This window comes from Carassius auratus, chromosome 27, assembly GCF_003368295.1.
Source record: "Carassius auratus strain Wakin chromosome 27, ASM336829v1, whole genome shotgun sequence".
Lineage (NCBI taxonomy): Eukaryota > Metazoa > Chordata > Actinopteri > Cypriniformes > Cyprinidae > Carassius > Carassius auratus.
Window position 1 is genome coordinate 7,974,157 of NC_039269.1, and position 27,204 is coordinate 8,001,360.

A 27,204-nucleotide genomic window follows, 5' to 3' on the forward strand; every position below is an offset into this window, starting at 1 on the left:
AATTTATTTGTAACCTAATATACAGTATTATTTAATAATTTTTTATTTGTTAGTATTGCTAGTGGGGTTATAACTAAACCTAAAACCCATTAACAAACAAACAAACAAACAAGTAAATACATGAATAAATACTTATACTTGACTTAAAAATTAAAAAGTACTAAAATAACAAAAAGTAAATATACAAAAATTAATAATATTAATAAGTAATAACAAAATTACAAAAACACAATAAAATGAATGCAACTTTAAACCTTAAAATGAAAAAAGAAAATATAAAAATAAAATGTAATTCAAAATATTAAAAACAACTATAATAGTACATCAATGATAGGCTACTAAGTTACACGTAGATAAGTTACACTGTTGGTATACTGTTGATTAGTTTTTTTTTTTCTCATTCATTAATTGTCAGATGGAGAATGTCTCATAATCAGAATTTTTGGGTCTTCTGTGTTTGGGCATTGGTATTTAATTTTTTACATACATTAACGATGGATGATTTCCATGCATTTCATGTAGCTAAAATGAATGGAGTTTTCAGAGGTTTATTTCAGGGAACTGGCGCCCTCTAGTGGGTCAATATTGTAATTTTTTTTATTTAACCTTTATTTTGGAGACTAAAGTGGAGTGGAGCTCTTGCCAGTAGTAGGTGAAGAACTTCAAGTATTAACAAACATAAAGATCACAGGAACTAATCTACACTTTTATCTCCTAAAAATATTTATATTTATTTGCATTGGCTTAATGAATTTAACCTATAAAAAAGAATTACTTATTATATGGTCCCTGCGACAACATTGCTTGATATTCATAAGTGCATTAAGTGAATTTTATTTTTGTTATTTTTTATAGAAAACACTAAAGCTGGCAGTTAACACATCTTATATAAAGATTGATCTGAATAGGAAATGTTAAAATACCCAACCTCTCATGTCCTCCACAACACTGCAGTCTCATTGGCTGATCAGTGACAGCATGTCAAATTACAGCATTCCCCCCTCTCAGCACTGTATAAAAGTGCCTTACTCTAGTAGTTTACACACACACACACACCATCTGCATCTGGAGGAGCCAAGACACAAAAACACTACTGAAGTACCAAGAAGAAACGGGTATGTTGTGTATATATATATATATATATATATATATATATATATATATATATATATATATAATTCTATTGTATGCAAGTTCTACAGCCCATATTTTTGATAACTCTAATAAGGAAAATGACTGCTTCAATTTTAAGAACTAAACATCTGTTTACTACTACTGAATATGCAGCATATATCAAATTTTTCATAACACAAGCATCAATTTCTCCTTTAGGACACAGAAGGCAGAAACTGAGAAATACCCGAGGAAAGAAACATTCATCAGTATACGGTAAACTTTATAGCCTATTTTATGAAAAATACTATATAACATTTCTTACAGTAAAAAAAAAACAAAAAAACATGCACTTATGACCTCAGAAAATGGCATATTAATTGCAGTTTTCTTTCTTTAAAACAATTCTTTTAGAATTCTTTTTTTATGATTTTTTTTTTCATTTAATGGGAATTTTAAAGTAAGAAAAAATATGCAGTGGGCTTCCATGAACAATTCAAATCTTGGCCAAATTTCAGAAATGTCATTTTGTTGCAGCATATTTAAAGCACGTTTTAATGTATTTTGTGAATTTCTAATACTTTAATGAACAAATGTTCCTCTCTCTAATGGTATAACATCTTTCCATCTTCAGAAGACTGAAAATGGGAAATGATAACTCGGGTGAAACGAGGCAGCGTAGGAGAGCTGAACAAGCTGAGGCGGAAAAGTGGAGAATGCAGGAAGACTATAGAAGACTGCAACAAGATGCAGAAATACAGAGACTAAGACAGGAGCAAAATGCAGCGGAGGAAAGATTGAGAATTCAAGCAGAAAAACAAGAACTCCAGGAACAATACCAAAAAGTTGAAAATGAAAGAAATATACAGAGAATGAAAGAAGAAGAGAAGCAAAAAATCTACAAAGAGAACAGATTTAAAGAGGAAGAAGAAAGGAAAAGAATTCACATAGAGAAGGAAAATGCAGAAAATGAAAACAAGACAGTTAGTTAAACTGTTTGTATAGTTTATTAATAGGGGACATTTTCATCATACAGAAAGATATGTGCACATCTCCTAAAACATTTTTTAGATTTTTCTTATTCCATACATCTAGTGTAAAGCACTTGGAAAACTTTTTGTTTTTAAAGATGCTATCAAAATAAAGTTCTACATCTTATTTTCACCACCACACAAGAGTATGTTTTTTTTTTCACTTAGGTTTTGAATTTGTTTGACAGGCATTAGAACTTTTAGACTTTCAACAGATTTGTTTTGCAATTGACCTAGGAGCTGAACCTGACACACACACAAAATCATAAAAGACAATGGTTTATTATTTGGAAAATGCAATTTACTTGCTGCTGATCAAAAAAATCAATTTCAGATGTTCTTTTCCACATCCTCTTATTAGACTGTAAACTACTGGAAGTATAGTGTGCACTGCTAAGCACTTGGTAGAAATAGTATCTAGCACTGAAAATGATTGTGGTTTGTGAAGTAAGTACAAAAATACATCTAATAATTATATTTAAAAAAAATATAAAAAAATAAATGAAAAGACAGGCGGGCAAGTGCATAGCAGTTTCTGTAAAACATAGTGTTTGTTAATGTATAAAGAAACTACATTTAAAAAAAAAATCACAAAACTTGTTTCAAATTATTTTTGAGTAATGAATCGTCTCATTTTTAAATAAAATGAATAACAAAATAAATGCATAAAAAGTGAAAAAGAAAAGCATTTATTCTAAATTAAAATCTTTACTATCATATAATACTATCATATATATCTACTACTATAATATAATAATATTTCACAATACTGTTTTAGTGTGGCTTTGATCACATGAACACCTTGATGAACATAAGATCCGTCTTTTAAAAAAAAAATCTTAACTGATCCCAAACTTTTTCATGCTGCCCACTGCTCCGGGTGTGCGTGTGTGTGTGTGTGTGTGTGTGTGTGTGTGTGTGTGTGTGTGTGTGTGTGTGTGTGCACTCTGGATGGGCTAAATGCAGAGCATGAATTCTGAGTATGGGTCACCATAATTGGCTGAATGTCACGTCACTTACTTTATACTTCTCTTCAACTCTTGGTAACACTTTATTTTACGGTGTCCGTTACAGATGTTACATGTACTTATACAAATACTGTATACAGGCCACCCAGGCACCATACAGACTTTATTAAAGAGTTTGTGATTTTATATCCAGGTTAGTGTTGGCTGCAGATAAAGTTTTAATAGTTGGTGATTTTAATATGCATGTTGATAATGAAAAAGATGCATAGGGATCAGCATTTATAGACTCTGTGAACTCTATTGGAGTTAGACAACATGTTTCAGGACCTACTCATTGTCGAAATCATACTTTAGATTTAATACTGTCACATAAAATTTATGTTGATGGTGTTAAAATTATGCAGCCAAGAAATGATATCTCAAATCATTATTTAGTTTTGTGCAAACTTCATAGCTAAAACTGTAAATTCTACTTCTTGTTACAAGTATGGTAGAATTAGAACCATCACTTCTACCACAAAAGACCAGGCACGTGCACACATAGACATCAAAGGGGGCTTGAGCACCTGCCCTTTTTATTCCTGGAGAGAAAGTGCCCTTTTTTCTGGGGTGCTTTTTTTTTTTTTTTTTTTTTTTTTTTTTGAAAAAATAATATATATTCCTGTTTGCGCACAGCTTACCTGTCAAACAAATATATTTATTGAAGAATAGTATATCTAAATATCAGGTCAGGAGTTCTGAAGCACTCATTGAGCTGATGATACTGCGCATGTGTGATTCAGTGTGAAGCAGACTGACTCACAGCTCGTCTGAAACGAACTGGTTCTTTTGGTGATTGATTCTGAACTGATTCTGTGCTTATGTTATAAGCGCGGGTAAACTGAAGGCTTGAATTAAGGGCAGTCATCGCTAATGACATTACATCGAGCGCAAAAGAACCGGTGAACCGTTTTTTTTTTTCAACTGGTTTATTTGATCGAATTGTCCGAAAGAACCTGTTCACTTGAGCACCTGCTCCTTTGCCCCAAAAGTGCCCTTTTGTCAAAGCAAAATTTCCTCTAATTTTTTTTTTTTTTTTGTAATAACATACCCTTTTGTCAACGCCCAATCATAATATTATTACAATTTATTAATAATAATTTAGTCGTAAATAAAATGACCAATATGTTGACCTTTCACCTGACCGGGAAAATTCCTCACACCGCATGCGCATTTTTAATTGCTCAAAGATATTTTCAGAACCTTGGCAGCTGGTAAGTGGTGTTTCATTCTCAGCGAAGTGATTTTGATGTTTATATACTTATTATTATTTTACAAGAACGATGTGATGTGAGAACATGCAGATATGTTGTTTATATTGCTGTGTGTACTGTGTAGCCTGTAGTGTAGAAGTAACACTAACGTTAGCTGTTTGAGGGAGAAAAGTTTCACAGGCATCGAAGGGTCTGGTCTTTTTTATGTTATTTGACTAAACTTTTATTATATTACAGTACTTATTTATTTTTTAACACGTTGAGTGCCTTAAAAATAATTATCACAACACTGGTAAGACTTATTCAGATTTTCTCATTCTCTGAATTATCATTATAAAAATAAAAACAAATCAGGAATTAATTATATAATTATATTTTAAATGTGACGCAAATATATATTTTTTCTACAATAGCAACAGTGCTTTCAACAGCAAGACCACTTTAGCCTGTAAACTCAATAATATCTCTCTGGAAATAAATGTAAAAATATCAGTGTCAATAAAAATGCATAATATACCTGACCTGCCATCAAAGTGCAGTGTGAAGGATATGAATAACAAATGTAGCCTGTCATTTGTTTACATTGCAAAGGTGTTCAATTTTAGACAATTAACAACTGCAACAGTAATAATAATATTAATCACTATATTCCAGTGGATCAGTTTTTTATGTTTTGTATCAATATTTAAGGTGGACTTATTGATTAGGTGCAAGAGTAGTAGTGATGGTTAAAATAATAGATTAATGCTGAAACAGAGAAGAAAAAGCCATCAGGTTGGGACAATTTAAGACATTTCAGTTTCTAATCCCAGAGCTATTATTATTTTAAACTTAAAATTGTCTTCTCTATTGTTTCTTTGCATCAAAGCATTTGCTGCTGTATCAATACATAACCATCCATATCGATACGTGAATCCGCAAGGAATTCATCACAATATATTGCTGTATTGATATTTTGAACAGCGCCATTTAAAGCCTTGTTCCATGTGCCCCTTTTATACTTTGAGCACCTGCCCCTCCAAAGGTCTCTGCACGGCCCTGCAAAAGACTACTTTGTAAATAATCTTCCTGATGTATCCCAATTCCTTAGCATATCCAAAACCTCAGAACAACATGATGATGTAACAGAAACTATGGACTCTCTCTTTTCTATCATTTTAAATACAGTTGCTCCTTTACGCTTAAGAAAAGAGCATGACACTGTGGTATAATGAGCATACTCACACCCTAAATAGAGCAGCCCGGAAAATGGAGCGCAGCTGGAGGAAAACAAAACTAGAGGTATTTTGTATTGCTTGGTGGGAAAGTAGCCTATCCTACAGGACAACATTAAAAACAGCTAGATCTGATTACTTTTCATCTCTTTTTGAAGAAAACAAACATAACCCCAGGTATTTATTCAATACAGTAGCTAAATTAACAAAAAATAAGGCATCAACAAGTGTTGACATTTCCCAACAAGACAGCAATAATGATTTTATGAACTACTTTACTTCTAAGATCGATACTATTACAGATAAAATTGTATCCATTCAGCCGTCAGCTACAGTATCGCATCAGACAGTGCACTATAGATGCCCTGAGGAATTGTTCCACTCATTCTCTACTATAGGAGAGGAAGAGTTGTATAAACTTTTTAATTCATCTAAAGCAACAACATGTATGTTAGACCCTATTCCATCTAAGCTCCTAAAAGAGGTGCTTCCAGAAGTCATTGATCCTCTTCTGACTATTAGTAATTCCTCATTGTCATTAGGATATGTCCCCAAAACCTTCGAACTGGCCTCTCATCAAAAAAACACATTAGTGCATTAGCATGGTTTAAATCGTACTTATATGACCTTCATCAATTCGTAGCAGAGAATGAAGAGGTATCATATTGATCACAAGTGCAGTATGGAGTACCTCAAGGCTCAGTACTAGGGCCATTACTCTTCATGCTTTACATGTTACCCTTGGGATATACCATCAGGAAACACGGTGTTAGCTTTCAATGTTATGCTTACCCATGTACTGGGTTAGGGTAACCAAGACTTTTCATAGCACTTCCATATTATTGCTCTTCTGTTGGTTTTGATTGCTTCTATTTTATTCATTTGTAAGATGCTTTGGATGGAAGCATTTGCTAAATGACTAAATGCAAATCTGTGTTTATATCTATTATAAAAAATGTAAAATAACTAAACTCAGCTCTGCTTTACATCGGTTTGTTATTGACTTCCATGTCTTGAATTAAAATAGTTAAATGCACAGCTAGACATACATTATCCCTTGCATACACACACACAGCATATATATATATATATATATATATATATATATATATATATATATATATATATATATTGTTCACTTCATTGATTTGCACTATATCTGTCATTTACCTTGCGCTGCTTTATTTAACTTTATTTTTAACTTTTATTTTTATTATATGTCTTTTTTTATAATTCCCTTATTGTATAATTGTATCTACATTTTATATTTGATCTAGTTATTTTTTTTAGGCTTTAATGTTAATGTTATCTGTATGCACCGGGGTCTGAGAGTAACGCAATTTCGATTCTCTGTATGTATGTACTGTACATGTGGAAATTGACAATAAAGCAGACTTGAACTTGAACTTGAATATACACTGCCATTTAAAATCTTGGGATTTTTTTATGTTTTTTTTTATTGAGTCTGTTATTCTCATCAAGGCTTTATCTATTTGATCAAAATACAGAAAAGTAAGTTGGGGTAAGTAAGCTGATTTTTTTGATGGCCTGAAGACAGAAATTCCCGTAATCTGAATAAAGGTTTGGAAAGCAAAGAATCAGTAAAATTGCATTCAAGAAACAAAGAAGCCAATAACCACAAACACAGAGATAGAGGATCTAAATACAAATAACAGCTGAAAAGACTTTTTTATAAAAAAGGAACCAAAAACTTGGATATTGCTACAGTCACACATGGGACATAAGAATGAAAGTTCAAAGGGGTCATGAACTGCAATTTTTTATAGCATTTCCTGAGGTTCATTTTTAATGTTTTATTTAAAAAAATGTTTTATCATAATTTAGAAGATTTTATCACATTTTCTATCCTGTTTTTGATCCTCTGCAGAATGGTTTGTTTTTGTATTTGCAGTGCACATTCAAGACTCACAAGTAAATGGACAGATGGACGCTGCTGTGACATACTCATACATAATCAATATAGGTAATTTGGGTTAAAAATGCATAAATAATCAGTAAGGCAAGGCAAGGCAAGGCATGGCAGGTTTATTAAAGTGCTTTACATAAAAGAAAGTAAAATAAAAAATTAACAAAAATAAAATAAGGAATTTCAAATTTGAAAATTATTTGACAATCTATTTAAAATGAATTTAAGTCAGTACAATCATTTCGGGTTGCATGAAATACATGCAATTCATAAAATACAGTGCAGTCAGTTCGGACGTCACACTGTGCTAATTCAATAAATGCACAGCACAGCTAAACAGATGAGTTCTGAGTCTAGATTTAAAAGTGGCTAATCTTTTAGCACATCTGATCTCATCTGGAAGCTGATTCCAACTGCGGGTCGGTCAGTCACTTCATGCCTCATGTGTTTTTAAACTGTGTCGGCTCCCACACTTTTCACTCTGGCCTGATTTGAGGGGAATAATGGTGCTGTTGGATTCAGAGCCATCAGTGAGTTATGGCAGATGATAATCTTTAAAATGTGTAGTGCTGCAAAAAAAAAAAAAAAAAAAAAAAAAAATCGCACATGAAAACCAGTGACCAAATTTGTTGCTAATTATGGCTAATTAGTTGGAAATGGTGACATCCACTGAACAGTATGCAAGACAGAACACATCTGAAAAAAACGAGAAGAGACGCTGAACAAAAACTACTAAAGTCGTCCAGAACAACAGATCATTTTGTAAGCACCAAAAAGAGGTGTCTAAGGCTCTGTTACGGGGGCTGGTTAGGTACATACATAAGAGGACATAGAAGATCAACAAAAAGGTATTTTATTTAGAATATTCAGGAGACAGGAAACTAAATCCACATTAGCTCAAAAAATAAACCTTAACGAGAATGGACAAAATGCTAAACAGAAAGAAGACTTTAAATAAGGCAGCTGATGAGGGGAAAACATGTGGAGGGAGTTACTAACTAATAATGACTAATGAGCTAATTAATCAAAAACCATATAAACAAACAAGGCAGGAGAAAGGGAATCATTAAAAAATAAACCAGAACAGATCATGACCATAAAAGGCCCATCCTCTTTGTACTGTATGCATTGTTAGTATTTTTGGGCAATATAATTTGGAATCCATATCATGTAACTTGTCTCATGTGTCAGGTAACAAATTATTTGGGCTGGTAAATGATTAACATTTTTAATATAATTAATTACATGATGTGGTGAATTGCACATCACATTTGGAGAAATTACTCTGAAAAGATCATTTAAAGTCATTGTTGTGTACAGCATAAAACGGAGATTACAAAAAGTAGGTTTAGCAAGAATTATTTTGTTTGATAAAATGTATTGTGTGTGTGTGTGTATGCTCTTGTTTTTGTGACATATCAGGACACAACTCCGTATAAAAAGTGTGACGTGACATACAGCCAAGTATGGTGACCCATACTAGGAATTTGTGCTCTGCATTTAACCCGTCCAAAGTGCACATACACAGCAGTGAACACACACACACCGTGAACACACCCGTAGCAGTGGGAAGCCATTTATGCTGCGGCGCCCGGGGAGCAGTTGGGGGTTCGGTGCCTTGCTCAAGGGCACTTCAGTCATGGTATTAGGGGTGGAGAGAGCGCTGTACATTCACTCACTCACAAAGCTCCCGTTCCACCACATCCCAAAGATGCTCTGTTGGGTTGAGATCTGGTGACTGTGGGGGCAATTATAATACAGTGAACTCATGTTCAAGAAACCAATTTGAAATGATTCAAGCTTTGTGACATGGTGCATTATCCTAATATATATATAAATAAATATATATATATCATACTCCATTTCATACAGTCGATTGATGACTAACATGAGGCAAAGCAACAACTCACTGCATGATGGAGCCTAGAGAATTTCCCTAAAATTCAAGAATTCCCATATGAGATTGTGTCTCATATTTACAATCACATAGTTAAGAAAGATCACAGGAGAAGTAGGCTAAGTGCAATATCACATGAGTGCAAATGTGATACTCATCTCATACAACATTTAAAAAAAACAAGTTAATATTGAGCAACCCACAGTGGCATTTCATTTCTTAATCCATGTTTTGAATGAATTTGGTGAACCATTTGGCTCGTTCAGACCGATCGGTGTATGACAAAGTACCGCGAGAACGATTCAAAAGCATCTGCTATCTAAAGCTCTTGCGATACTTTGATGTCACACACCGATCGGTCTGATGGTGATGATCCACTTTAAGTGGAACAAGCCTAATGATTCAATGAACCATTCATAAAGAACCCTTTACTTCACTCCTAAATGAATCAGCCATTTGAACGAATCGAATGAATAAATTAATCAAGGACTTAAGACATTTACCACCACCTACATACCCATCAATTGCTGTAAAGCTTGTTTTAGTCACCACTTTCCCATGTTTACGAGATTAGTATAAAAAACAAAAGATGAGATGGATTTGTAAGCAATGTCTGATTACTGTCAAAAATAACCAACTGTGATTTGTCTAGAATAGAACAGGCATAGCGGTATGTCCGGTTAATGGGGATCGGCCTTATTAAACAACTCAAGCCCTCTTCATGGAATAAATCTTTAATTAAACCAGCAATGGAGAAGATGTAAATCAGGTATAGGTATTGGATATCAAAGAGGACTCCCACAATGACTGAAAATGCAAAGCTTCTTCGATATGCCAATTCTGGTAGGTCTGCTGGTGCAAATTTATCTGGTGCAATTCTACTCTCTACTCAATGTGTTTAACATTGAAAACCTTAAGATCAACATTCTAAAGCCCAAACATCACGGCTGCAGCAGTTACTTGGAATCCCATGGAAGGCCATTCTAGAGTGGAAGCAAATGTTTTCCGATTTTAATTAAATATAAACTTTTTTTTTTTTCATCAACTACATTAACTTGCAGAGATTAATGTTTCACCTCAAGGCTACCTAAGTAAATAAAATCAATGCTATAATTAAATTGATTGATTTCATGAGGACTTTAACTTCAAGCCTAGAGGCAGTAGTGCATTCCTCTGAAGCAGTTGTGGGATGGCATCAGTAACCCAACCACGGTCAATCTACACTGGGAGTTCGAGCACAACATACTGTATAGACCATACTTCATTGCGAGGAATAACAGAGTGACCATTTCTGTGTGAAAATTGTCATGTCCACCACAGCTGAGTTTCATCTTCCCTTTTATTTACTTTCTATCTGAGACTGAGATGTCTAATATTGAAACACCACACTCTGTTCCTCTTAAGAATTCCTACTCCTAATGTGCGTGTTGCCTTTTTTTTTGGCCCAAATGTATTGTTACGTGCTAGCTTTATTTTTCTTTAAAGTCTAGGGGAACTAGGCATAGCAGTAACAAAGTTTTGGAGAGAGAGAGAGAGCACAGGTCCTTCTTATCTCTAGTCCCAGTAACACACATCCCAAAACTAGTAAACTTAGAAAAAGTATTTATTGAATCAAAAGAAAAAGGATAAGAGGAAACAAACTTCAGGAGGGGGCAAAGGCCAAAAAACAAACAAAAAGGTTTCTAACTCAGTTTTAACCATAACTTACCTAAACATTGAAACAAAGAGTAAATAAATAACAAATAAATTTCCCTTTCTCCCGAACTACCCATAACGAGGAGAAAAGCAGATTCAAACAAAAAATAGCACCCACCTCCCTACAGGTTTCCTTAAAAGAAAACCTTAAGTTCTAAACAAAACCATAAATCTCAAACTATATCTACAATTGCCCCAATAGTTCACAGATTTCCACAAGATAAGATGATGCTATCTGGAACAAGGAGAAAAGAAGTCCATGTGGCAAGTTGGCATCTGCAACACTCTCTCTCCCATTGTTGTGAGATGGTGCTGGCTTTATATGCTGACGTTCTCCCGACTGCAGCCAATCAATGGAGCTGAGGTTAATGGGCAGCAAATCAACGACAGGTGATCCCAATCACCAGCATGAGCATGGTGGCAGTAGACATGAGGAGAAACAAAAACAGACCACAAAGCACATTAAATGATTACAAATAAAATACGTCTTAGGACGCAACAGTATTCATAAAATACAACTATAGCAGATGTAACAAAAAAATTACTTTTAACACAATTACAATTGTACAATATTTCCAAGAGTGAAAAACATTCAAAATGTTTCTTAATGTTTGTCTGATCTAAAATGTTTTCTTTAAATGTTTCCAATTTTTTTCTTTCTTTTTTTCTCATAGATTCATTTTGTTATAAAAAAATGTTATCCATAGTCTTATCTTGTTAACCATAAGAGTAATTGACAAGTTTTAAATGAATACTGTTGTGGTTATATATATATATATATATATATATATATATATATATATATATCAAAATTACAAATGGTCTATGTATTTTTTAAATTGACTGTCATTGACAAATTTTGAAAGTTTTTGTTGTCTGTCTATCTTTAAATCATCTGACTTTGAGATTAAGTTGATTGTTGATCATACATTATGTTGATTATTTTATGACAAAAGATGTCCACTAGACTTAACTATGATTGTTTCAGTTAACCATAAATGTATTGCTAAAAGTTTTTGATACGTAGTATACTGTATTTTAGCGAATAGATGTAGTGCATTACAAAGCATTTGTGCCATCTATCGTCTTAAGAAGAATGTATGCAATTGAGATTTATTTACTTTTATATACATCTTGATGTGTCCGTGTGCATGCATCGTTCTCTACCTTCAGAACATCTGTCCATAAACTAAATAGATAACATTTTTGCATCTGCCTGTTTTGATTTTATAGAATTACAAATATTGGTCATGTTTTGTATTTTTGTAACATTAAAGCATTAATTAGCCAGGGAAGGGAATGTTGCTCAAAAGCACATCAATGTCAGTCCATCACATCATCATAAGTACATTAAGACATATATTCTGAAAAATATTTAGCATGATCAAGTAGCTGTTGTTATGGCCTACAACTCTTTCTATCTATACACACACAGATAGATAGACAGATACACAGACACAGAGCAAGTGGATATTTATAAAGAACCTGTCATGATTTTCAGGAAAAAGGAAGCAAAACTTGGATGTGACAGTGTCACACGTGGACTCAAAAATGTAGCTTTATGAAAGATTTTTTATAATACAAAAATCCAGAAGTAGTGAAACAGGATACCAGCAATCAGCAAACATACAGGGACTTAAGAAAAAGATTTACACAAAAGTGTATGGATACAATGCTCAAAAACACACCGATATCCATCACAACATCACCAGTCCTTCAAGACATATCATTAAAAAAAAAAAATGTAATCAGCGCTCTAAGCATACTGTAAAGTGCTCTACGCATACTGATAAACAAAATGAAGTACAGAAATGGTTTATATAAGTTCAATGGCTGTAACTAATAATCTTGCAATAAACAGTTTACACTACTGATTTTTATTTATTTAAGCAAACAAATACAATTAACAAAAATTAAAGCTAAATTTTGACCAGATCTGATACTGCTCTATTTAAACTTTTTGTTAGTTTTTTCTGTTTCATTATATAGCTGTGACTGAAATACAAAACATTTTGTTTCAGTTTATACATAAAGATCTTTGTACATTTAAATACCTATAAACCTTAGTTTACACACACATATATATATATATATATATATATATATATATATATATATATATATATATATATATAATTATTATTGGTTTCCCGTCAGAGTACACACATCACAGTCACGTCTACGTAATTGTATTATTAAGAGACTTCTCACTTGCCCAATCAGACTGTTTTAAGGTGTGGCCTTAACTCTATAAAACCCCCAGCACTCAGTTCACAATGATCAAGGTCTGAAACTTAGACTGAAAAGGACAAGAAGGTACATACAAAAAGGTATGTACTATTAAATGATGTTATCTCTGAAATGCTAAACTGGGGCATAAGTGCAATTTGGTCTCCCTTAGCAAGCTCAATAATTTCTCTATAGACTGCATACTTTTATTGATTAATTGTTATTTTTGCAGTTGTTTATACAGGTGGAAAGTGCCTTTTCACCATGCCCTCAACAATTATATTTAAATTCATTTTATTAATAGCTTTTATGGTTGCACTTTATTTTACAGTACCTGTACTAAAATGTACTTATAGTGTACTTACAGTGTATTTATCTAAGAAAGTTCTGGTAACACAAGGTAACTACATGGGGTAGGGGTAGGTTCAGGGTTAGTACCTAGTTATTACATAGTTATTGTGATTACTATAATAAGTACATAGTAAATACATGAGGAACAGGACTGTAAAATAAAGTGCTACCGCTTTTATTATCTTACACTTGGCGTAATCTTTAAATATTATTAAGGCTTATTTTGTCAACTTTTAGAAAGATGTCGGACTCGGAGACCATTGAACTGGCTTGTCTTGGCCGCCCTTTTCAATTAGGAATGCTTTATGACTGCCGGAGAGATTGCCTCATTCCAGGTAAAAAACATTTCCAGTATTTCAATTAGCTTAAATTATATGTTTACCAATGTTACTGATTTTTCTGTCATGACAAAATAAACAAAAACTACACAAAAGTCAAAGTTTAGGTTTATAGTGAAATAGATTAATAGTTTGTGATTATAAAACTGTTAGTTTCTAATGCAAAAGAATCATATTTCAAGGACCATTTATGATAGCTTTGCATTTTTTTATATATAAATTTTATTTTGTTAATATTATGACTATATGTTATTATTATTACTTGAAATATTACTGTGTGCACTGTGATAAATGTCCAGGACACTTCAGGATCTTTTTAATTTACTCTGAATGAGTGATGCTTTACTTAACTGAATTGTGGATGCCACTGACATTGCTTGAAGAAGAAGTTCAAGCACCAACATAAGTGTTAGCCAATCAGATGCACCATAAACACCATAAAATTAATGTGATTAGTTGTTGTCACTATTGTTACATAACCACCCATCTAGGGTTGGGGAGTTAGTAACAAAATGAAAAAAAAGAAACTACTACTCAAATTAAATTAAATAATTGCATCAGCACCCAGCTTCAGACTCACCCTCAATCAACTATTGATGCTGATGCCCTGTGTGAATGTACCGTAACTGAAGGGGCTGCTATATGCTTGCTAGGGATTATTTCATCATTATGTTATCGTGGACTCGCTCTTTCGTATCATACAAACGCAGCCGCTGCCATTTTGCGATGATAGTTTTGTACACTGTAATTGATTACAAGATAACAAAAAAACTGATAAAATCTTAAAGAGTTTTTTTTGTGTATCGCAATTATTTAGTGAAAGTGACGTGACATCCAGCCAGGTATGGTGACCCATACTCAGAATTCGTGCTCTGCTTTTAACCCATCCAAAGTGCACACACACAGCAGTGAACAGACACACACACTTTGAACACACATCCGGAGCAGTTGGGGGTTCAGTGCCTTGCTCAAGGGCACCTAAGTCGTGGTATTGAAGGTGGAGAGAGAACTGTACATGCACTCCCCCCACCCACAATTCCTGCCGGCCCGAGACTTGAACTCACAACCTTTCGATTGCGAGTCCGACTCACTAACCATTAGGCCACGACTTCCCCATTATGTGGTGAAATGCCATGAAATAAGTGGTATGACTGTACCATATCCCAAATATTAGTCTAGTTTGAACTTACCTCTTGCTAGCAACTGCTCTCTTCACTTTGCTTCACTTTAGTTTTTATTAGGTGGCCTTAATTACTATGTAAATACATTTAAATTAATAATTTGATACAATGCACTTATTCTGTGCATACATGTTTTTACATTGTACTTATATTTCAAAAAATACCTGCATGTGTAATGAATTTCTGTAATACATTTATAATTACACTGCTGTCCCATTCCTGACACATTAACCCACCCTTAAACCGATCCATCCATACCACTAAAGCAGTCCCTAACCTAACCGGTATCCCACCTCACCTGAAGCAAAAGTGTTTTGCAATACAATATGAACACAATAAGTACATTGTAATTATTTCTTGAAGTAAGAACATAGTAGTTAAGGCCACTTAATATGACAAGTGACCCAGTTCTACCTGTACCTTGAATCTGATTGACTGAGAGGTCTTTCCAAGTATGAGATATTCACCCAATATTACCACGGGAGCCACTTCACCATTTGTATCACTCAGCTTGCAGCACTTTAGAATTTCTCACAGTGATGGCCTAAATAATTTCTTGCCGCTCAACAGAGCAACATACAGTACATATAAAAACTTGTGATGTGTTGGATCACAAAATATCAGGGAGTGAGATTTATTTGATTGTGATGCGAATATACACCTTCAATACCATGACTTAGGTGCCCTTGAGCAAGGCACCGAATCCCCAACTGCTCCCCAGGTGCCGCAGCATAAATGGCTGCCCACTGCTCTGGGTGTGTGATCACTGTGTGTGTGTGTTCACTGCTCTGTGTGTGTGCACTTCAGATGGGTTAAAAGCAGAGCACGGATTCCAAGTATGGGTCACCATACTTGGCTGTATGTCATGTCACTTTCAGGAGCATTACAGTGAAGCTTTATGCTTGATTTATTTGTAACACATCAACCTCAAAATCTTTTCAGCTTTCTGTTTCTGAAAATTGTATGGCATAGCAATATGAGAGCAACCAAAATACTATCAAAACACTCCAATGCAGCCCCAATCATGCGAAAGATAAAAAGCCGCACAGGAAACAAAAACCTCTATAAATTATATATAACTTGCCAAATGCTGGCCAAAACACAGAAATGTCGATTCGCACAGGTCTAATATTATCACAGGACCTCTGTGTTCAGTGAAAAATAATTTTTTAACATTACAAATTACAGACATGGGTGACTTGCATGGGATTAAGATCACAGACAACCTCCACAAGTATTACACATGAATGGAGGTCACCAGGTAATATTAATCCCGTGCGAACAGGGCTATAGTCACGCAATTCTGATGTTGTTAATCATAATAGAGTGATTTTTCATTTGACATTTCCTTTACTTGTCCACTAAAGCCACAGCCATATCACCCTGCCGCCCAAGACTGGTTGCCCACTGAAGTTTATTTCTCTCTTCTGAAAACTTTTTAGAAAGTGCTTATGGACTAAGATATTGATTTTTTTTTTTTTTTTTTGGGGGGGGGGGGGTCATGCATTCAGAGTTATTTACACTGTTAAAGAGTTGGATTCTCATGCTAAGAAAAAGGCAATGTTTCATAAAACAACTGACAGTTTAACAGCAGGACCAAAGCTGGTTTGAATATCCACTGAGGAGAGCTATATCTTTGTTAAACTATCCTTTCATCTAATGGCGGAAAATAATTTAACTAAAATCACCATCACAAACACATTCTGTTCCCCAATACTAAATACTATTATTAAATACTAGTATTATTTATATAAAAAATTATTTATTGAATAATTGTATCTAATAAACAACTACAACAGCCATCATAAAAGTTGCTAGGAAATACAGTTAAAAGTACAAAGGCAGGCACTGATTTACAGCATTGAAGTTACATAAAATATAACGTGATTATATTTTACCATCAGCCAAAACCATTTGTTCTGTAATAAATAATAGAGCAATGAGACCAAAGACCAAAACAAATTATATGTACTTTTTAACCACTTAAGTTTAGAGACATCAGAGCCAGCAGCAAATTCCAGCAAATTTTTAAATAGATGTTATCTTTATTAACAAACTGCATCTTTGAAGATTAAACAAGTGTTTATTTTGTATAATTATATATTTATTCATTTATTCAAGGAATAACCCTTTGGGATGCTGAGATGCTGCAGAAGAATATTAATGTACGGCCACAGCCAAACACTGACTTTAAAATTATTGCCACAGATTCAAGTGAAGACAAAATCAGTGCTCTTAATGTCACTGCATCTCTTGAAGTCAGCTTTTTGGGTGGATTAGTTAGTGTCAAAGGATCAGGAGAATATCTAAATGACAAGAAATCATCTAAACATCAGTCTCGAGTCACGTTACATTATCATACAACCTCACGCTTTGAGCAGTTAACTATGGAGCACCTTGGGGCAGGGAACGTAAAGCACTGCAATATATTTCAGGAGGGCTCAGCCACACATGTTGTTACGGCTCTACTGTATGGAGCTCAAGCATTCTTTATTTTTGATCGCGAAGTTTCGTCCAATGAAAACCATCAAAAGATACAAGGTGAACTCCAAGCATCAATCAAAAAGATACCTTTCATATCAGTAGAGGGCAAGGCATCTTTGAAAATGACTGAAATGGAACAAGAGAAAACTGACAAGTTCAGCTGCACTTTTCATGGAGATTTTGCTCTGGAAAACAATCCAGTCTCTTATACTGATGCCATCAAGGTGTACTCGGAGCTACCAAAACTGTTGGGAGAAAATGGAGAGAATGCTGTGCCCATGACCGTGTGGCTTTACCCTCTGAAAAAACTAGACTCAGCAGCCGCTCAGTTAGTCAGGGAGATCAGTGTTAGCCTAATACGACGAGTCCAACGAATCATGGATGAAATGCACAACTGTGACATTCAGTGTCAAGATCTGATGAGGGACAGTATTGCCATTCAATTCCCTGAAATTGCAGCTAAGATCAAAAAATGTAAAGACCTCTGTTCAGATTATAAAATAGTTTTTCAGAAACATCTCTGCAGGGTTCTTCCAGCCATAAGGGGTGGAGGTAAAGAAGAACAGGAGCTTGCTGATACCCTGAATGACAAAGAAAGATCCCCATTTCAGGGTGCTCTGGTAACCAAGTATCTAAATGAGCGAGAGCGAGAGATGAACGTTGTTAGATCGTACCTTGACATCATGAAAGATGTTCCTGCTCTTTCATCCAGCAACGAATTGGACAAAGTTGTCTTGAAGGCATCCAATAACAATGTGATAGCTTTTGCACTCACCTCCTTAAATGAAAAGGAACTTTACCTTTCAGACATGGAGAATTACCTGAAGGCACAATCTAGTAACAATGGAGAGCAAATAAGTTATGATCAAAACTCCTCAAAGAAGACAGAAAAATGGTTTTCTTCAGGAGATGCAACTACATTGACCAGGGAAACCATACAGGCCTTCCTAGATTTCAAGGAAGCCAATAAAGGAAGAACCAACATTGAATTTTGCATTGCATCAATCCCGGATGAACTCAGCACTGCCTCTTCAATTCATGTTTATGAAAGAGGGAGACTCATCAGTTCACAGTATGAGCTTCCCTCAAAACCACCAATGCCGGTTTTCTTGAGTGCTGAGCATGACTGCATACATCTGCAAATCAAACCTCCTGACCGCGGTGTAAGCTGTGTGGACTCGTACTGTATTTCATATCAGTCTGCACAGAGCTCTGAATGGACAGAGATGTATACTGATGGGGTTTCAGATCAGGTCACCGTCAAGCAGTTAAAACCACAGAAAGAGTATTGTTTTACCTGCAAGGCTGTGTGCCGTCCAGGAGTAAGTCTGACAAGTGACACAACATCCTTCTTCAGGACTCGTCCATGTGCTCCTCCCGGAGCACCTACAGTGAAACAAGTAGAATCTGAGACGGCAACTGTAGTCTGGGATGTTCCTACATCTGTGGGTGAGGATGTTCTGGTCACCGGATACGTGTTGGAGTTCAGAGAATGCGCAAAGGATCAGGAACATGAAAAACCTTGGAAGTCTGTCAAATCTACAAACAGGGAGTGCACTCTTCAGGGACTGAAACAAGACACGGCTTACACAGTCAGAGTTTTTGCAAACTGTGGTAATGATGGAGTGAGTCTCCCCAGTCCTGAAACTGTGTTTTCGGCCAGTTTTTAAGGTTAAAGAAACAAATAAGGATGGGAGTGCATTGTTCTTGAATCAGTCTCAACGAATAAAAAAGGCCAATCCAACAATCCATTCACTGAACCTACACCAAAAAATGGCAGAGAAAGTAAGTTTTAATCAGTATGTTTTCGGAAGAAAAGTGGAGGATGTGAAAAACAAAGTAATTCTTCTTTTGGGATCAACAGGTGCAGGAAAAACCACTCTCATCAATGTGATGGTCAATTACATACTAGGTGTAAAATGGCAGGATCCATATCGCTTTAAATTAATCAATGAAGTGACCAATCGCACACAGGCCGAGAGTCAGACATCTATCGTCTCATCTTTTGAGCTGTACAATCAGCCTGGGTTTCAAATTCCTTACTCCCTCACAATTGTAGACACACCAGGATTTGGTGATACAAGAGGAATCGCGCACGATAAACTGATTACAGAACAAATCAAAAGCTTTCTCTGTAGCCCTTTGGGAATCAATCATATTGACGTCGTCTGCTTCGTTGTCCAGGCCTCTCTCGCCCGCCTTAGTGCCAACCAGAGGTACATCTTTGACTCAGTCTTGTCCATTTTTGGCAAAGACATCGCAGATAACATCTTAGTTTTAGTGACATTTGCAGATGGTAAAGACATCCCAGCTCTAGAAGCCATCAAAGCAGCAGATCTACCCTGTCAAAAGAATAAAAAGGGACAACCCACCCATTTCAAGTTCAACAATTCAGCTGTGTATGCTGAAAAAAAAACAGAAAAGCCTACAACCCCTCACAACGATTCAGATGATAATGATGATGATGATGATGATGATGGTGATGGAGGAGATAAACTGACAGAGCTTGTCTGGGTAAAAACGTTTAAACAGATGAAAGCTTTTTTCAAGACACTTGGGGACATTGAAAGTAAAGATCTGACAATGACTATAAAGGTCTTGGAGGAACGAGAGCGTCTTGAGAAAGCCATGGCAAGTCTGACCCCTCAAATAACCGCTGGTCTTTCTAAAATGAGTGAAATCAAAAAATTCAAGCAATGTTTGGAAAGTGAGAGTGACAACATGGCACAAAATGAGAATTTTGAACAAGAGGTAGAGGTGATGAAAGCAAACAGAACCCCTGTGAACTGTTTTACCATGAACTGCAACACTTGCTTCTTCACATGTCACTCCAACTGCTTCCTCCCTGCAGAAGATGCTGTGCAAACTTGTGCTGTGATGGAGAATGACTACTGCATTATCTGCCCTGAAAACTGCCATTACTCTGCTCATTCAAGGGAGAACTTCATGTGGACATATGAAACAAAAATAGAGAAAAAAACCATTAAAGAGCTAAAAGACAACTTCATGGCTGCTAAAGGAAGGTTCATGGACTCGAAGCAAATGCTTGATGCACTTGAAAACGAACTCCATGGAATTGAGGACAAACTAATGAAGCTGATTAAACTGTCCTCTGATTGCTTAAGAAGACTAGATGAAATTGCGCTGAAAGCAAAATCTCTCTCCACAGCCGAATATCTTGAAATCCTGATTAAAACCGAGAAAGAGGAGAAAAGTCCTGGCTTTGAGGACCGCATTGTTGGACTCGAGAAGATGAAACAAGAAACCCTTATCCTGGAAAAGATTGCTAAAGGAGAACGTTTGATTGAAAGGGAACGCAAGATCATGGTGGAGAGAGAGAAGCGAATGAAGACTGTTTCCCAGAAAATTCTGAAAATCAAGAAAGCTGTTAGTGCCTTACAGACAGAGAGCAATCAGGAAACATACGATCAAAAGGATGCAAGTGCCTGACTCGATGACCAGGAGATGTCCTAAACAAAATCAAAGCTGATTATTATAAGAGAATTAGGTTTTTTTTTTTTTTGTTTTTTTTTGCTTAACATGGTGTTGCTCAACAAACACGAATGCTTTATTTGCATGTGGATCAAACTTTATCAATAAAAGAGAACATCAATAAAACGGAATTTAAGAGTAATTTTAAGCTGTTTTTTGTCTCTTTAATGATGCATGCTTTTTTGGCTTAAATGCTTTGTAATAGTTCTCTTTAATGTTTAATCTTCTGAAATCATGCAAACATTCAAATACTTTAAAATACTATAATTTTCTATTAAAAACAATGCATGATTTCATGATTTTACTTCAAGTTTGGGACCTTCCCTTTAAACATACTTTTGCTCACTAACAGTTTATTAGCTAGATAATTAGCTAGCTCATACTATGTTATAATTCTGTGAACTGACAAGAAATCTATAGAGATGAATACATGAAACCCTGTGAGATAACCATTTTAAAACATTTTAAGATTACTTGATTTGTTGGCTTGAAAATGATGTAATTCAATGATGTTATGTGAACAAATAAATGCAAGCAAAAGTGGACACACTATATGCATTACACATAAGATGTTCTGAAATTGATGTAAATATTCTAATCAGATTATTATGAGAATATATATGCAATAAAATGTACTTCTGTAAAGGTGGAACCTGGGTCAATCCTGTTGTACAGTACCTTCTGAGATCTGCGAAATATAAATAAACATAAAATTATATGTGTTTTTTTTCTTTTGTAATTTAAGTATTTATGTAAAAGTGTATGACAGACTTTATGCTTTGTCAAGACAGGTAGAACAGTTTTTTTTTTAAAGTCAGACAAATTAACAAATAAATAATAGTGTTTACAAGCTCACAAAATGAGTGTTATAGTATTTACAAACAGATAATATTGTTTTTTAAAACAACACTGTATACTGTATAAAATACTATAATATATAAATAATATTTTTCTTAAACTAGCTTTAATGCTGTCTTTACCATCAGGGTTTCAATCAGACATTTTTTCCCCCTGCAATACAATGTATTTCCTCAAGAGCAATGTTAGATGGCGACAAACTATCATCAGAGAGTTAGAAATGCAAACCAGTCTCTGTTCACATAATGGGACAAACTGCATTATGAGTCCTTGAAGAAAAGAAGAGAAGTACAGTAAGTACATTTTTTTATTTATTTATTTTTATTATATTTAACCAGGAAGATCCCATTGAACTACACTATCATCAAGATGTCCATCAGAAAATACCATTTTAAAAGAAGTACATAACACCACACAATAAACAAACACAAAACACCAGTGTCTAAAAAAACAACACAAATCATATCCAGCGTTTTAAACATTTGCACAGTCCTGTAAAAGTAAACTTTAAAATGTTTTATTTTTAAACAAAGCGTGAGATGGTACAGATTCCATATGCAATTTATCTTGAAGCTCATTCAATACACAATTTAAAACATAATTTTTTATATTTCTCTTTTTTATATAAAAAAATATTTCCAACAATATCATTCCTCTTTGCCATTAATATTACAGTTACAGTCTAGACTCTGCTATCATTATTATTTTTTTAATTGAACGGTTTTTAAAACTATGGGCGAATTCCAAATGGAAGTGAACAGTCCTATGCACCTACCTAAACTGAATTATTAGGAACAAACCTAAACTTTGCTTCAAAATGCATCACAAGAACTCGTAAACCCAGGATCATGTTTAATAGTAGTCTTTAAACTATTATATCAGTTGAGATGAACAGTAAAAGTTTGGTTACTTGCCATTAGAACATGATAACTTTTTTTTATATGAATGCAAAACTACTTACATTTGAAGCAAACTGGAACAAAGTGTCTTGCTCAAGTACACTACATATGATAAGGAAGTAGGACTGCATTTTTCATCAGCTCTCTGGTTAAAAACCTGCTGAAGAGACTTTCTCATTAAATGTGTTCCTAGTGCATACTCTGATGATACATATAAGGCTCTGATGGTGCTTGATTAGTTTAATCTCCAGCTGAAGTGCTGCACTACATGCAGACAGGCGCTCAATCACTTCAGCTTAATAAACAAGACCACCAAACACAGGAAACATCCAATATAAACTGACTCATTACCGTGCCAACAGGGAAACCAGGCAGGAAATGTCTCATGAAGCTCATTCCCATCTGGCTTATGGATGTAAGGACATAATAAAGCTAATGGACATGTAGGTCAAATTCTGTCAAATGATTATTCATCTTTACAACAATGAGGACATCATGAACTCACAGTTTGAGCAGGAATGTATGTGACCGGACGGCGACGATTTAAGACTTTTTGAAAGGAGAGGAACAATTCCACAGGATTTCTCAGAGATGGAATCCAAAATAAAATGAAAAACAAACGGATGTAAAACTCATTGAATTGAAAAACCCAATGGAGAGAGAGACTAAATGGTCTTTTCTGATGTGTATATTTGTTTGGGAGTTTGAGGGATTATTTATTTTGGTTTGGTGAGGTCACATGTTGTCTGTCTTCCTGTTATAGTAGCTGTTTCCTGAGGTGTTCGTCGAGTCAAAATGTATTTCTAGTTTAAACCAAAACCACCAGAGAGATGCCTTGTGCAGTGTTTTAATGTTTTTCACTATTAGACTCTTCATATCATCTCATCTGCTCTTTTTAGAGTTTTTATGTGTATGCATGAATGCATTTAAAAAATCTAATTTATCTAGAATTATTTATTTGAAGTAAAAGATGACCTAAACAAGAAATCGCATCCAGAATCCTATTATGTACATACAAGACTAATGTAAAGGGGCTGTATTTATCATGGTGTATGACATTTTCTGTCAAAAGGCTTTGATCCTTGGATGGTAACGTTATCTGTCCATTTACCATCCAAATCCATCTTCTGTCACATATTTCAATCTTTCTCTCACTATCTGCTAAATTGCACTGGGAATCTCAGAGCATTTTGAATCCAGCAGGAGGAGGATGATATACAGTCTGCTGGAGAACATCTTCTTAAGTGGCAATATTTTAAAAAGATAAGGCAACCTCGTGCAGATATGCTGTGGAGATTTGCAGAATGTCATCTCACAGGTTTGGTGGAGAATTCAGATTTTGCATCTTCCTATAATGAACTTGCAGACTGATACAACCATTTTTATTTTATTTTTTTGTATAGTGGAAGATGAGCAGTGGATTGGAAACATTTACTATACATTCTGAAAATATATAATAATTTATGAGACAAAATGTTTGCAGTGTTCACAAAGGTTTACAAAAGTGTTTACAATAATACCTACAGGAAATAAGAATTAAAATTGTAATTAAAAATTATATATATACATATGCTATGCTACATAATGTTAAATGGCACTGAAGAGTGAGAGAAAGAATGATGTGCAGGCTGTGACATACACATAGATGACATTACAATACCATGACTTTACAATACCATGACTTAGGTGCCCTTGAGCAAGGCATCGAACCCCCAACTGCTCCCCGGGCGCCGCAGCATAAATGGCTGCCCACTGCTCCGGGTGTGTGTTCACAGTGTGTGTGTGTGTGTGTTCACTGTTCTGTGTGTGTGCATTTCGGATGGGTTAAATGCAGAGCTCAAATTCTGAGTATGGGTCACCATACTTGGCTGAATGTCACTTCACTTCTTCACTTCTTCACTTCTACATTGAGACAGAGACAGGCAACATCGAGGAGCCAAGAACTGAACCGTCCAGACACACAAAGAACACGCATGTAATATTTAGCAGTGCAAACATAAGGCTTGCAGTCTGTGTGTTTGTATGACTTTGTGAATTCTAGCTAACACATGTTTGGAAAGAACAGATTCAGAGGTGAGTGAGAAATGACCGGGGGACTGTTCAGATTTTACAGCGTGCAGTGAAAAACATACTGCATTTAAAAACCAAGCTGCTAGCAGAGATGCAAACACAAGCAGTTTCTAGTTTAACTAGAGTATAGCACTATAGCGATGCCAAGGTCATGGGTTTAGTACACACACACACAGACACACACACACGTGTTCAAAAGTCTGAAAATTAGTGAAAACAAATCTTTGAAAAACATTAACAAAGAATGAAGCATATTTGAAGAGCCTGTTAAATTTGTGCGACTGAGTTCATTTCTTTCATTTTCATTGTTTTTCTTCTTTTGTAATTGCATATTTTTGATAGTTTCTGAAAAAGTTACGTTCATTTTTATTGAACCAAATGTAATTCCATACATTATTGCGTATATCAATAAAAGGAAAAATTATGTCTGAGAAGGCTTTCGATTCTGTTGGTTGGGAATTTCTTTGTTATACTATACTCATCACCAACAGTTAGGATAAAAATGAATAGCAGTCTGCCTAATTAAATAGTTTTACTAAGAGGATATAGACAGGGTTGCCCCATCACTCCTTCTCCTTTTTGAACCTTTGGCTAACATGATAAGACAGGATGGTGGTTCAGAGGGGATATTTATAGGAGGAGTAGAGTACGAAATCTGTTTGGTGACAACAAAACCCAGTCTTAGAAGTGCCTTTGTTAATGGACATCTTAAAGTTATATGGAAGCTATTCTGGAAAAACACTCAACATCCACAAGGCTCAGGCTTTGAAACTAAATTTTGCTCCCACACAAGAATTAATAAACAAGTATAATTTGAATTAGAATTTACTACATATTCAGTATCTGGGCATATATTTACCAAAGGATTACAATCCAAATTATAATGTATTAAATGTCAAAATTTAAGATGGGCATTGCTTCATCTAGACATGGGCAGCAGGGTAAGATCTATGAAGATTGTTAACATATTAACAAAATTATTATATATATTAACAGCACTGCCAGTTGGAATCCCTCATAAACAACTTAGAGAATGGGACAAACATATCTCTACTGCACTTTTTCTGTACAGAGACCAGATGCTCCGATAAGGGTGGTTTTTCTAAATTCCTCCAGACGTTTATGGATGCATATGAAGATGAAAATATCAAAGGGGTCAAATTGCATAGTGCTTTCTCCTCAATTAATAAACTTTCAATAGACCATGTCGGACAGCAATGGGAGAGAGACATGAGGTTCTCATGACAAAAAAAGTTCTTTGGGAAGCAGCACCCTTCCCGGAGGGAGTGTGGTTCTGTATAAGCTTACTCTGCCAAAATTGTTTGGTTATGTCCATATATTTAGCCTTTTAGACTAAGGACAGGACAATTAATATCTAGGATAATAGGCTTGAACGTATGTGTCATGTTTCTAGGGGCCACTCCAGAGGGTTTGAGTAAGTGTGATTATTATCTCTTAAAGATTTATTTTTATTATTTGCATGTAAGAAAGCTGTTGGCTCAAGAGAAGTCCTCCCTATATGGAACTTCTTCTAAGTATTGTAATGTCAGTCAAATATGCGCTATGGAAAATTTACCTTCTCCCTTCAGTTACAGAAGAACAAAAGGGAAAATTATTGGAGGAAATGGGATTGTTATACTTTAAACAAGCAATGGCTAGACTTCCAAAGTGCACTTCAACTTTCTGCACTAAAACAGAAACTCTGTCAAAAAATTAAGTATATAAAAAAAAAACATTTAGAACACGTAAAATACTATGAAATACAATTAAAACACAATATATGATTTAATGCACTTTCACTAAACAACCAAAGCCAAAGTATAAGTGTCAGCCACAGTTGACTGCCACAACTACTAAACTGACTATAATAATAATTATAATAATAATTTATAATCAAGTTTCAATTGGTTTGACAAAAAGCAAATAATACTCCCCTTAGAAAAATACATAATTAACATAGCTATCGTCTTGAGTAGTTTGTAGATGTATGTTTGTGTTAGACAAGTGCTAGATAAAGCTTGCTGTCTCTTTAGTTAACATAAGTCCTTATTACCAGCACAATACAGCTTTACAAATACACAAACATCTGCTGACAATTAGAGTGAGGTGGTTGTCAAACAGTGATTATCAGCCTCATTAAGGGGGAGGCGAATCTCATTATCAGTGTTTAGAGTCCTGACGACATAGATTAGTGTCTCGCCCCT

At 34.9% G+C, this 27,204-nt stretch overlaps 1 protein-coding gene and 1 long non-coding RNA gene across 2 annotated transcripts; both read left to right on the forward strand.

Moving 5' to 3' along the window:
• The first annotated feature begins 1,023 nt into the window (after positions 1 to 1,023).
• LOC113046360 (uncharacterized) lies at positions 1,024 to 2,282 on the forward strand. The gene is made up of 3 exons (XR_003276073.1): positions 1,024 to 1,115; positions 1,333 to 1,389; positions 1,748 to 2,282. It is a non-coding gene; the product is annotated as an uncharacterized LOC113046360 (long non-coding RNA).
• An 11,101-nt stretch (positions 2,283 to 13,383) lies between these two features.
• On the forward strand, positions 13,384 to 21,889 carry LOC113045308 (stonustoxin subunit alpha-like). Its single transcript, XM_026205603.1, has 3 exons — positions 13,384 to 13,428; positions 13,916 to 14,013; positions 17,319 to 21,889. Exons 2-3 carry the CDS (start codon positions 13,920 to 13,922, stop codon positions 19,349 to 19,351), a joined length of 2,127 nt encoding a protein of 708 aa, XP_026061388.1. The 5' UTR covers positions 13,384 to 13,428; positions 13,916 to 13,919; the 3' UTR covers positions 19,352 to 21,889.
• Positions 21,890 to 27,204: the final 5,315 nt, after the last annotated feature.